The 12732-nt window shown below is 34.8% G+C and overlaps 1 protein-coding gene across 1 annotated transcript; it reads left to right on the top strand.

Moving 5' to 3' along the window:
* The first annotated feature begins 3378 nt into the window (after positions 1-3378).
* On the top strand, positions 3379-5234 carry LOC110711428 (protein GPR107-like). The gene has a single exon (XM_021889807.1). The coding sequence runs from the start codon at positions 3600-3602 to the stop codon at positions 4902-4904; it is 1305 nt and encodes a 434-aa protein (XP_021745499.1). The 5' UTR covers positions 3379-3599; the 3' UTR covers positions 4905-5234.
* The last annotated feature ends 7498 nt before the right edge of the window (positions 5235-12732 follow it).

The raw sequence follows: 12732 nt of genomic DNA on the forward strand, positions 1-12732 counted from the left end.
TTATGCTTGGAATTAATCAAAGCTAGGGTTTATTTTCACGATTTGCTAAGGGGTATATGATAATATATATTGTCATTTAATTGAAAAGACACTTCCAGTTGCTAATAAAATTAAATGATCAGTAATTATTATTACCTTGGAAGTTGAAGTTACCAAAGAAGTTTTGTGACTGTTTAAGATAAATACATCCCTTTAAGTTAGAAATTTGAAAGGGTATGATGTAACGACGTGATGAATATGAAGAGTTACATCGTTTTACTAAGATGTGTTGAATTCACGGAACATATTAACCGTCAAGAGTAACTCAAAAGTGGCTATAATAAATACTTATGGTCACTTCACTCAACTTCCTTCACCATTAAGCCAAGTTCAAAATTTTCTCTCTCTAAAAATTCACTGTTAGAGTTTCTCTATCTAGCTACTCTCAAGCACTTAAATTTTCGAAAATTCTCCTTCAATGAATGATCTTTTACAGCCCATTCAGATGCTTCACATTGGCCCCAACAATGAGGTCCAAGGGATGGGAGTCTTCTATATAAACGAGGTTCTCCATGGCTCGTTAGAATGTCTGTGTGAATGTCCGAATCACCACTTTGCTATGGATAGACGAGCCGAATGAAGGAGGAATTATAGACACAGGAAGAGGAATCGCTTGAATAGAAGAAATAACAAGCGATGGGGTAAGAGTAGAGCTAGCAAAACCTGACACAACACGAACCGAACAAGAATAAAATAGGTTAGTGTCAAGGGTTTTCAACACGTATAAGTAAACGGGTCAACACGACACAACACGTTTAATTAAACAGGTTGGGTTAGTGTTGAGATTTTCAACACGAAATTAACATGACCCAACCCACCTAATATAAAAATCCAAAAATTTATGGAATTATTGATAAATATAATGAATACGACCAATATTTTTCATCAACATGACAACACGACACGAACCGAACACGAAAAAGCGGGTTAGTGTTAAGGGTTTTCGACACGATTAATTAATTCGGTCAACACGATATGACACATTTATTAAATGGGTCGGGTTAGTGTTGAGCTTTCCTAACCCGTTTAATTTCCGACGCGACATGACACGATTGCCAGGTTTAGGTAAGAGGCTTGAAATCCTGAAAGATAAAGAGGGTCATGCTGGCCATAACGCTTTATCGGTGGGTGCAAAGGCTGATCTGCTAAGGAATCATATCCTCCCAAGATTGATCAAGATTGAAAAATATATATAAGTTTAGTAGTTCTTTGGGAACTAAGGCTAAATAATAAGTTTGAAACGATATATCAAATGCTGGATATAAGATTAAAATTTAAAAAAGAAGAGCATTTTTTTAAAAAATTGACTTTTCTTGACTTATCTTTGAATTTGACCAAGTGACCAAGTCAAATGGACTTTAGAGTCAAGAAAAAAAGGTTTTGGGTCAGTTGGTGATAACAAGTGAAGATGGGCTAAAATTAATCAAAGGACCAACATGAAGAAATGACCGGTTTGGAGGCAAAGTAGACAATTTGAATTTTCAAAGAGAGTTGGGGCCAAGAAATATGACTGCAAAACAATTATGTGAGTTAGCCACAACCGCTCAAATTTGTCTATAAATAGAGGTTAGGGGATCGTATGAATGACATCAGTAAATCAATCAGCAACAAGCATTTCATTTTCTTTAAGCTTTCTTCTTAGCTTTCTTAATTTTCCCTTGGCTAAGAGGCCAAGCGATAGCGTAGTTTTCATAGCATGTATTGAAGATCATTCATTCTTTCCAATTGTATGAAGATGGAGGTAACTTCTCCTTCAACTTGGACAATTGTAGACCTGAATTTATCCTTTAATTAATGCAGAGCATTTGCATCTTTTGTTATGTTTATTTTATTTTGGAAGCTTCCTTATTGTTTGTTTTGTTACGTTAACGAGGTTATCAATCTTTTGAAACCAATAATTTGAGGGGTAGCCCCTTAATATTCTAGAATAATATAGGGTATTGGACTTGTTGGTAAAAACAATATTTGTCTCATCAATTTTGTTTTTTTAGTTAGTATGGATTTTTGTATTTACTCGGTTGTATAAAATGTTCATATTAATGTTAATGAATGTTCAATTGTCATTTTGCATTCATTTTGACAGATTCAAGTTGAAAATCAAAATTCGAAAAATGCAATAAAAAAGGTTGTTAATGTTCTCAATTTTAACAATTTATATATGTTCATCATTCAAACACTACTTTTTAATATATTTACTACTTATACATATTGACATCTATTGCAATAAAAAGTATCAATGTTATTTTGTTCATTTTGTGTAAGTGAATATTCATTTGATATTATGTTTAATGTTCGTGCATTAAAAAGTGCAAATGTTATTTTATTCAATTTCGAATAAGTGAATGTTCCAAGATATGCATAACAAAACGAAGTGTTGCAAAAGAAAGGATGAAATAAGACTTGCCCAAGAAGCAACTTATGAAAAGGTAACACTTAAATCCAAATGAAAAGGTAGTGAAGATGCAGTTGCTGAAAAAAAAAAGATTTCGAGAAGCGGCTCAATAACAAAAATAAATATTGTTGATTGAATAACTAAATCTTGAAACTCAAAGAAATATTGATGATGAAGCAACAACAATAAATATACATTTTTACTTACAATTAAAATGTTCAATTATATACTATTTGATGTACAATCGTTTTTCGATTTTAAAGTGTCTTTTCCTTTTACCGTTGTATTAAGAATGTTCAGTTTTATTTATTGCAACGTTACTTTCAATTTTAAAGTGTTTATTTTTCTAAATTTGAGTTCCTTTTTCATTTAAAAAAATATTCATTGTTATTAAATGAAATGTTGATTTCGATTTTCACATGTTCATTTCAACGTTCCTGTCAAAATCTATTCAATCACATTTTAATGTATTAAATGTTCATTTTCAAAAGGTAGAATTAGCCTCAATAGCACCAATTATAGGTTGGGTGCAGAGAATAGCACAACCTTTTATTGAGTGCGGTCTACATCACAAACTATTAAGTTTGGTGCAGAAAATATCATAAATAACATCAAAGGCCGGAGATTCTACCAAAAAAGTGTATTTTTTTTTAATATTTTTAACTAATTTTCACCTTTTTAAAAATTTTCTCTAACTTATTTAATTTTGCGATGTACTTTCGATTCATCAATCATCATAGAGTACACCAGAAAGTCCATAAACATTCCAAGTTTGATCCAACTAAGAAGTACTTTTTAATTATACAGCACACCGAAAAGTCTATAAAATAATAGTGATGCAATTATTATAAAACGGACGAAAATAAAAAGTGTTACATTTAATATGAAACGGTGGAAGTAGTAGAAATAAAAAGTCAAATATGTTAATTATATGGTTGACCACATTAATCAACATTACCCCCTTTGCTTAGATATAACGCATCGCACACTTGCACACCAAACTCACAAAACCAAAATTAAAAAAATCATTGTGCAGACAGACAAACCGACGCCGGCTTCATTTCCTCTCTTCACTGAGAAAAATAAAAAACAGAGAGAAAAAGCCCGTGCTCACCAGATTCACATCTGCACGTTCCATCATCTTCCTCCGCCATCACAACCACCAGAAATGGCGAAACTCCTCGCACTCTCTCTCCTAATCCTGACCCTCATCCCTCTCTCAATCGCTGAGATCAAAACCCTTAAATTCATCTCCGACTCTCGCCCTATGATTCTCTTCGAGAAATTCGGCTTCACTCACACGGGCCGTGTTAACGTTGCCGTGTCTTCCGTCTCTGTCACCTCCAATCTCTCTCCTCCTGAGCCTTCTCGTCTTGGTTTCTTCCTCCTTTCTGAAGAATCCCTTCTTCAAGTTCTTCTTGAGATCCAGCAAAACCCATCATTTTGTGTTCTTGATTCTCAGTATACAACCCATTTGTTCACTTTTCGAGATCTTTCTCCTCCTCCTGCTTCTTCGTTTAATCAATCTTACCCTGTTAGTATTCCCAATGAATATAGTTTGTTCTTTGCTAATTGTAACCCAGAAAGCTCGGTTACCATGACTGTTCATACTGAGATGTATAATGTGGAGTTTAATGGGGTCAAGGATTATCTTCCTGCAGGTCAAACTCAATTGCCCTCTTTGTATTTTCTGTTTTCAATTGTTTATTTTGTGTTTTTAGGGTATTGGGTTGTTTCTTGTTTGAAGAATAAGAAATCTGTTCATAGAATTCATCTTTTGATGTCTGGGTTGTTGGTTATGAAAGCATTGAATTTGATCTGTGCTGCTGAGGATAAACATTATGTTAAGGTTACTGGATCGCCGCACGGTTGGGACGTGTTATTTTATATGTTCCAGTTTCTTAGGGTTGTTTTGTTGTTTACTGTGATTGTGTTGGTTGGTACTGGGTGGTCGTTTTTGAAGCCTTTCTTGCAGGAGAAGGAGAAGAAGGTGCTTATGATTGTGATCCCACTTCAGGTTTTAGCTAATGTGGCTTCCATTGTGATTGGCGAAACCGGGCCTTTTATTAAGGATTGGGTTACATGGAATCAGGTGTTTTTGTTGGTTGATATTATATGTTGTTGTGCTATTATCTTTCCTATTGTGTGGTCGATTCGATCTTTGAGGGAGACGTCGAAGACAGATGGGAAAGCTGCTAGGAATTTGTCTAAGTTGACCTTGTTTAGGCAATTCTACATTGTTGTTATCGGGTATTTGTATTTCACTAGGATTGTCGTGTTTGCGCTGAAAACCATCTCCGCGTACAAGTATCAGTGGGTGAGCAATGCGGCTGAGGAAATTGCTAGTCTGGTGTTCTATGTGATCATGTTTTACATGTTTAGGCCTGTCGAGAGAAACGAGTACTTTGCCCTTGATGACGATGAAGAAGAAGCTGCTGAGATGGCTCTTCGTGATGAGGAGTTTGAGCTTTAGAAATAAGGCCAAACTCAACTCACGATTTGATGCCTTTTTTTGAGACTTTATTAATGCGGCTTGAGAGCTTGCTAACTGCTCTGATGTTTTGGGCTCAAAACTGCTTAAACAGGTCTGCAGTTGCTTCTTCACTTTTATGCTGGCTCTTTTTTTTACCTTTAAGAATTTTATATCCAAGTGGTGGTTGCAATTCTCCTTAAAGCACAGTTTAATGTTGCCTTGTAATATTAAAACATTTCAGTACATTTTATATACTTAACAGGCCAATGTTAAAATCAATTCATGCAACATGTTGCTATCTGTATTAGTATCAGTATTTTTTCTCTTCTATTGATGTGTTCACTCTTACTTGGTTATCTTCACTATTTTTGCATCTTGTCTTTTTGTTATAATTCGTGCTTCTATAGTTTGTTTTGTTCTATGTCTATCAAGCTTTTGTTGTTAGTGTTCAAAGACTTCAAACCAAAGATTGCCTTTCACTTGGCAAGCATCAAGGTCCTTTTGCTATTTCTGAGTGGGACCAATTAGTATGATTAGCTGTACAAATTCAAGTAGGTAAGAATGTTATCGTTGACTTGTGCTGCTACAATTCTTTTTTGGTAATTCTTGGAAGGATTTGGGAAAGAACTGTTCATATGCTTGAGTTTTGCTCAGTTATAGTACCTAGACTAGCAAACCACCTCTGAAACATGATCAAGCAGACCAAAAGTTGGCAGCAATAAGATATATTCTGGCAGCTGTTTCTTTGCAAAAATGAGCTGACATGTGCTTCATTTGTTAACCTGTTGATATAGAATAGCTTAAAAGTCCATGGATTAATGGTTTTTATCAAGTAATTATAAATCCTAGGTTACCTATTCCAACTTTTTATTCTGGGGCCTGGGGGAGAGAGGGTAAAGAGAAGCGTGGGTTTAGGACTAAGGAAAGAGAGGGTGGCAGAAGGCATCTGTTTCATTTGTGGGACAAAGCAGAGTCTGGCCATATCTACAGTTGCTTACTCTAGCAATTGTCATTACTTTTATCATCAATACCATTTTCACTGATGTTTACTTTGGATTATAGATGATACAGTGTATTGTGTAGGCAGTTCAGATTGTCTTGCATTTGAAAATAAATTGCTTCAGCCGTTAGCGAATTTCCATTTTCTTATGCACATTAATGATTCCATGGGTGTTCTCTTGGAACACTGTTAGATTATTCTTTTTATGGAAAACCAATCTTGGTGGTTGTCTCCTATGTGAATCTTCTCACCTAATTGTTCCTTAATAGTGTAATTTTCTTGTCATTTAGTTAGTATATCCCAATTGTTAAGGAGATACTTTTTAAATTTAGACTGCATGCAGGCTACAACCAATTGGCATACTTTTCTGCAGTTATCTGATGCTTTTAATTATAAACATCGTAAATCAGTAGCTTTCAGGCTATTTAGATTAATCAGATTGTGCCAACCATTCTTTCTCCGCCTTTTAAAAACTATTTGCTTGCTGAGAGTTCTAAAGCTTTTTCTGTGAAAATTGTGCTTAGTGTTCAGCTTCCTGATTAGTGTTGGAGATATTGTTACAGGCTTACCGCCTTAAGACAGTCCTGAGGAAATGACAATGGAAGGAGTAGCAGGTGGATTATCCTAGTTACAAGTCCCTTATAGTAAATAATTTGATATTCTAAATGGGTCTTACTGTTTTCGTAAACACAGAACTCCTTTTCTTCCTTACATATCGTTCCGTAGACTACTTTGGGTGTCCCTTTGAGTTTGCCCCATATTGCTTTTGGTATGTTTTCCTATGTGCACATTTGTGCCAACCCATTTGCACAACTTTGCCCAAGCCTTGAAAGGGCGAAATTTTGGGTATTGGGCAATCTTTAACAATTTCTTTAGATAGTAAGGTAGAATTGAAAGGAAAGAAGAAGGGGAAAGAAAGGGAGAATTGAGGTGATGGAACTCTATATCCCCCAAATCTCTTTAATTTTGGAGGGATGGTGTGTTTTAAAAAGAGAGGGATAATGGATCACTCCCTCCCTCCCCCTCCTCCCAACCTCGTATCCAAACGAAGTTTTAAGGTAACAAGGGAGTATTTCTTATGCAGGGGATAAGTATTTTTCTCTATGGTGACCATTTAGGATTAGACTCCAATAACCTGTTTTGTGCCATTTAGGATTAAACTCAAATAACCTATCATATTTCGGTTCGCTAGTGCTTAAAACAGCAGTCTCTGCTTTGGGACTGGATCCTCTGCTATACTGGACTCTGTTGAAGGAGAGGATCCCATTCCTTTAACAAAGCAGAACTTGGAGGTTCTGTGTTGAATTGTTGATAGAAGATCCAAGCATTACTTCAATGTTGCTTACACTTGCAGGTTTCCCAATTATCATTGGGACAAGGGCGACCTATTCGTACTTGTACCTTGTGCTCTCTCTGCTTGCTTCAATTGGTCTGACTACTTAGATGGTTGAATGTTCCCATTGGTTCTTTATCTATAACTCTAGGTAAATAAACTCAACCATCTAATAGTTATATTTCCTAGCTACCAGTATAAGTGAAGGGTGGTGAGATATTAGTGGGTTGTTCAGGTATCTCTCCTTTTCCCATTTCCATCTTTGGTGGCTTTGATGTATAGCAAAGGGGGTGGTGTACTGGTTTCTTCAGGTAGATGTATTTTTGTGGCTGTGGGCCTTGCAAGTTGCAACTACCCCAACGTGACGGTGGTGATTCTCTGTGTAAAGGTGAGTTTAACCAAGCCTATCTACTGGATTCTATTGGCGGGTTGATGAACTTGTAGACACTGAATTAAGAAAATAAATGTGAACCCTGGTGTCAGTTTATCTGCCATAAATGCTGAAATTTGGAATTTTCAAGTGACTGTTAATTAACATTAATTTTATGCAGTTGCTGATTGTATGTATCAGGAACATATTAGGGCTTGATAATTTTCGGTGAGGTAGTAGATTTACATTAATTTCCTTAATGGGCATGTGAATTTTTGATGGAGTTGTGGGGAATTCGCATTGCTTCAGGGTGTCAAAGTTCCTAATTTACCATATTTTCTTGCGTACACCAAGGTACTCCTAGGTGGATAGCTCACTTTTCTTTACAAAGAAAGTACTCAGGCTCCCTTCCAACCACAGCTTTAGGCCATCGAGCTTGCCTTCAAGGCCGGGCCTGAGTTTTCCATAGTGTGAAAGCTGTAGTTTGGTTTGGTTATCCATTTCGTCCATCTCAACTGCCAATTCTTTTGTTTGATCTATCAAGATCTTGCGTTCTTGTTTCATTTTCTGTGAACTATAACACTAGATTCCAATAGTTGATCATATTGAACATCTTGGTTCCAAGCTACGTGCTAGATGAATGATGAAGTCCTCTTGATCCATTTTTTTGCCATTCCTCTAGACGTGCTCAGATTGAGATTTTAGGCCTTTCTTTGGTGAAGAACTTATTTCTCTGCATCTATGGGGAAAATAGCAAATAGCGTGGGGGTTGTTATTTTGCACAAGAATCTAGATTGGTAATGCGTGTGGTGCTAACAGGGAAGTTGATGGAGTATTTGGTTGAAAGTTGAACATTGGGGCGAGGAGAAGGGCCCTACCGGGCCGGAATGTCTTGCAGGTTCTCCCAACTCGGATAAGCAGGTTAGGTACTTTGAGAGTGGGGGGAAAGGTAAGGGAATCCACACTCCTAAGTGCCTTTAATGGGTTTGATCCCACAACCTTTTGGTTGTGAGATGAGGGAGTGATATAATGCATCCATGATACTCTGAACATGTTACATTTATAAAGGGATGATACGACATTTTTTATTTTTCATAAGATTCTAGAATATAGATTGGTGGCTTGTGTTGTAATAGCAACAACAGGGAAGTCAATGGGATAATTGGTGTGAAAGTAACTCTTATTGATCTTCGTAGCATTACATATTGGTTGATAGGGGTGTAATTAATGCATCCGCGCGATAGATATTATATAAGGCAAAAATATTATTACTATCATATTCAAGAGATGTTATCACCATAATGAACTTCATGTTTAACATTTGAGAGTTGAGATGATCCTTGAATTTAGAAAAATTTCGGTGTGGTGAATATGGGCTAGCAATTAGCTTCCTCGCGTCATCTCGCCATCGTCTTTATAGTTGGTAGTGCCACCTCTGCCACTTTGGCCCTCGTTGTCAAGTGTGGAATCCCATCCAGACATCCTTGACTCCTTGTTGTTGCCGCCCTTCGCTGATTTACTTTTTTTGGCAAGGTACACTGGCCCAAGGCCCCAAGCCGATGGCTATGTTCTCTGCATGTTGTTCTTGTTTCTAATCCTACCATTCTTGGCTCTTTCGTTGGTCATCTTCCTAATAAAACTTTGTAATTTAGTTAATTTTAAGCATTTGTTCTTCCTTTGATGTAAGGGGTACCATTACAATGTACCTTACCAATTTTTTTTAACAGTAATACTTAAGGAGGCTTTTTGTTAAATACGGGTCTGGGCCGCATCCGTAAATCAAGAGAGATAGTCTACTTCACAAGACCAAAGGAGGTTCCATCCCAAAATCATATGACAATAGGATGAGTAGCCCCTTAGCTTTATAAAGTGTTTAACTCTCTCTTCTTTTATCAATGTGAGACTCTTATATGTGTTATTTGGTGGGATATACTTAACACTCTTTGTTCTCCTTTAGGTTGTCCACTTATGTAACAACTACTTAAGAGCAATTAGAAGAGATTTTAGGAATTTTCAGGGTAGCACCTGAATCTTGTTCCATGATACACTTAGAGCTAGGTGTACGAATGAAGTTTTTTTGGCTCATTTTTTTAGTTTTAGCTCATTTGAAGAAGTTAAAATGATCGGGGTAATTTTGACCCTACTGAGCATGAACAGGGTGAGCGGCTGCATGGGATTAGGGCCCAAATGTTTGCATCGATCATTATGACAAAATTACTCATTGATTTTAACTTTGTAGTATTTTGCAATTATTGACACCACCTTGTATCACTTGTTGAATTGACACTAACTTGATGCAATTATAAGAAAATTGACATTAATGACACTGAATAATTGATTTTACTTAACTTTAAACCCTCATAATGAAAAAAATAAAATTCTTTTCCAACATTCATTTGCTTACAAATTGTTCTTATTGTGTTGTAAAAAAATTATATAGATGACCAATGCGGCTTTATATCAATTTTATTCTTTTTTTTTAACAAGTTGGTGTCAATTTAATGAGTAATACAAGTTTGTGTAAATATATATGCAACATACTCTAGTTGGTGTCGATGAGTATAATTTTTGCCATCATTATATACAAAGAAAACAAATTGTGTATTAGCTATAGTGGTTTAATATTTGGAATTTGTGATGTACTTTTTAATCCTACTAGTTTAATATAAGTGTTTAGTTTTACCATAAAATTGTCAATTTGGTAAAGTTTTGTCGTTGATAAAAATTGTATCTATCTTTGAAATGAAAAAAATGAATTAAGGAGACAATTTTAGAATATTGCAAAGGATCTCGATGTTAACATATTTAATTTCACCTTTGCAAATGAGCAAGAAAAAAAACACTCATGGTTATACCCGACCTTAGGTACATCATAGAACAACTAAGAATTTGTATACTATAAGTATGTTTTAATAACACTTAAATGATTCCTAATCTAGTAAATCCATTTCTTCTACACTTAATACTATTTATAACAAATAATATGTATTATATACTACGTATATTATTCCAATTCGACAATGAGTCCTTATAACTGTTGATAGACAAGAATTCTCATGTCTTTGATAAACAAGTATATCTACCGAAACCCAAGTTCATACCCAATATAATGGTATGAATTCAAACAATGCACATTTAGGTCAAAAATACCTTTCGCATTCACTTCCCCTTTCGTACAAGATACCCCTTCTCCCCTATATTCCATGGTTGATCAACGTCCCATACCTGTCCTTTGCCTAGTTCATGCATATATTTAGCCACTTTAGCAAGTCAATTAATTAAGTCCTTAAAAATTGACCCAACATGGTAACTTGTAAAATGGGGTTAACTTGATTAATATTTATTAAATTAATGCAACTATAAGGTTAACAAGTTTAAGTAATTGGTGTACCAGTACGGATTGGTAGATTGTAGATCTAGTGAAAGCAATTTGTTAATTAATTATATACTAATTGTTTAGTTTGAAACTTTTCTTCTAGCAGTATGCACTGGTCCACTAGACCCTAGTGTAAATTTATTGAATAAATTATTATTTGTAGATAAGAGTTTTTTTTTTTTTTTTAATTTAAAACTTTCTTCAAGAAATTAACAATGGGCCCTTAGAGTTTGATTCCATACCTAAAAAAAATAAAAATAAAAACAAGTTTCGAAAATAGTTTCAACAGCAATGTTCTTAGTATGCTAGATTTGACTTATTTTTTTTTCCTAATAATTTGAGAAAATATAGGATTTGACAATGTCTAACTTGTGATTTGGAATGTACATCACAAAATTCACAATTGACGCACTATGGGTAAGTTTGTATTATGTACTGTATTATAAATGACAATTTCACATGATACTTCCATTGTACTCACATAAGATATGACGACATATGAAACTAATGAAGGAAAAGTTTGTTATAGAAAGTTTTCAAATCTTTAATCTCCAATTTCTATTTAATAAAAGAGAAGCTATTGCATGAGTATTGACTAAACAATAATCTCAACTTATACATGATATCATATAATCAAAAGAGGATATCATCCAACCTATGATGTCATCTGGGCAATGGATGATATCATTTATAGCCTAAATGATGTCATATATTGTGCCTATGATATCCAGCAATGGATGACATCCACCTTATAGATGATATCATAGAACCAATAGAGAATATATATCATCTAGTCAATAGATGATATCATGAAATCAATAGAGTATATCATTGAACAAATAGAGGATATCTTCTACACTATAGATGATATCATCTAGCATAAAGATGATACCATCCAGCCAATAAAGGATATCACAAAACCAATAGAGGATATCATCACCCAATCGATAGATGGTATCATATAACCAATAGAGAACATCATCCAACCTATAGATGATGTCATCCAGCTTATAGATAATGTCATCCAACTTATAGATGATATCATATAATTAATAGAGGATAGCATCCAAACAATGAATCATATTATCTAACTAATTTATCAAATCATCTAGCTGATATCAACCAAGTAGTTATTTATATCATCTATACAATTAACCATGTCATATAACCAATTAATCATAGTATTGTTTGCATTTTTACCCCCATTATCATCCATCAAATTTAAAAATTTGGGTAGAAAAAGATTTGTTCATTTTGTTTTTCATAAAAAATTATCCAATTCTCATATTTCCAACCATCTTCAAAACAATTTTGTAATATTTCGATTCTAAAAAAATCCATAAAAAATTACAAACAATTCTAACAAATGGAAACATGCAAAGTATAAAAATTAGAGATTATTCTAAGAGTTAGTTGCCAAAATTCACCAGAGAAATTGGTGAAAGAACAACGTCATGAGTTGTGGCGAAGACTTTATCACCGGCAATTTTCGGAGACGGCTTCCAACTAACCACCATTGCTTTTGGCGCTGCTTCCGACTAAGCTTTGTCGGCGATAACTCCGTTGTACGTCGGTCAACCAAAATTTGAGAAATTATATGAAAATTGAACTCAATTCAAAGGAGAAGATCATACAATTCTACAATAAAAACCAGATTGAGTTTTGCGATGAAGAAGAAGGCGACGTTTTCCATTGTAATCGAGATCGAATCGGTGACAATTGGTTGAAACAAGCAATTAAACAGCTCTG

The sequence above is a fragment of the Chenopodium quinoa genome, unplaced genomic scaffold, assembly GCF_001683475.1.
Source record: "Chenopodium quinoa cultivar QQ74 unplaced genomic scaffold, ASM168347v1, whole genome shotgun sequence".
Lineage (NCBI taxonomy): Eukaryota > Viridiplantae > Streptophyta > Magnoliopsida > Caryophyllales > Amaranthaceae > Chenopodium > Chenopodium quinoa.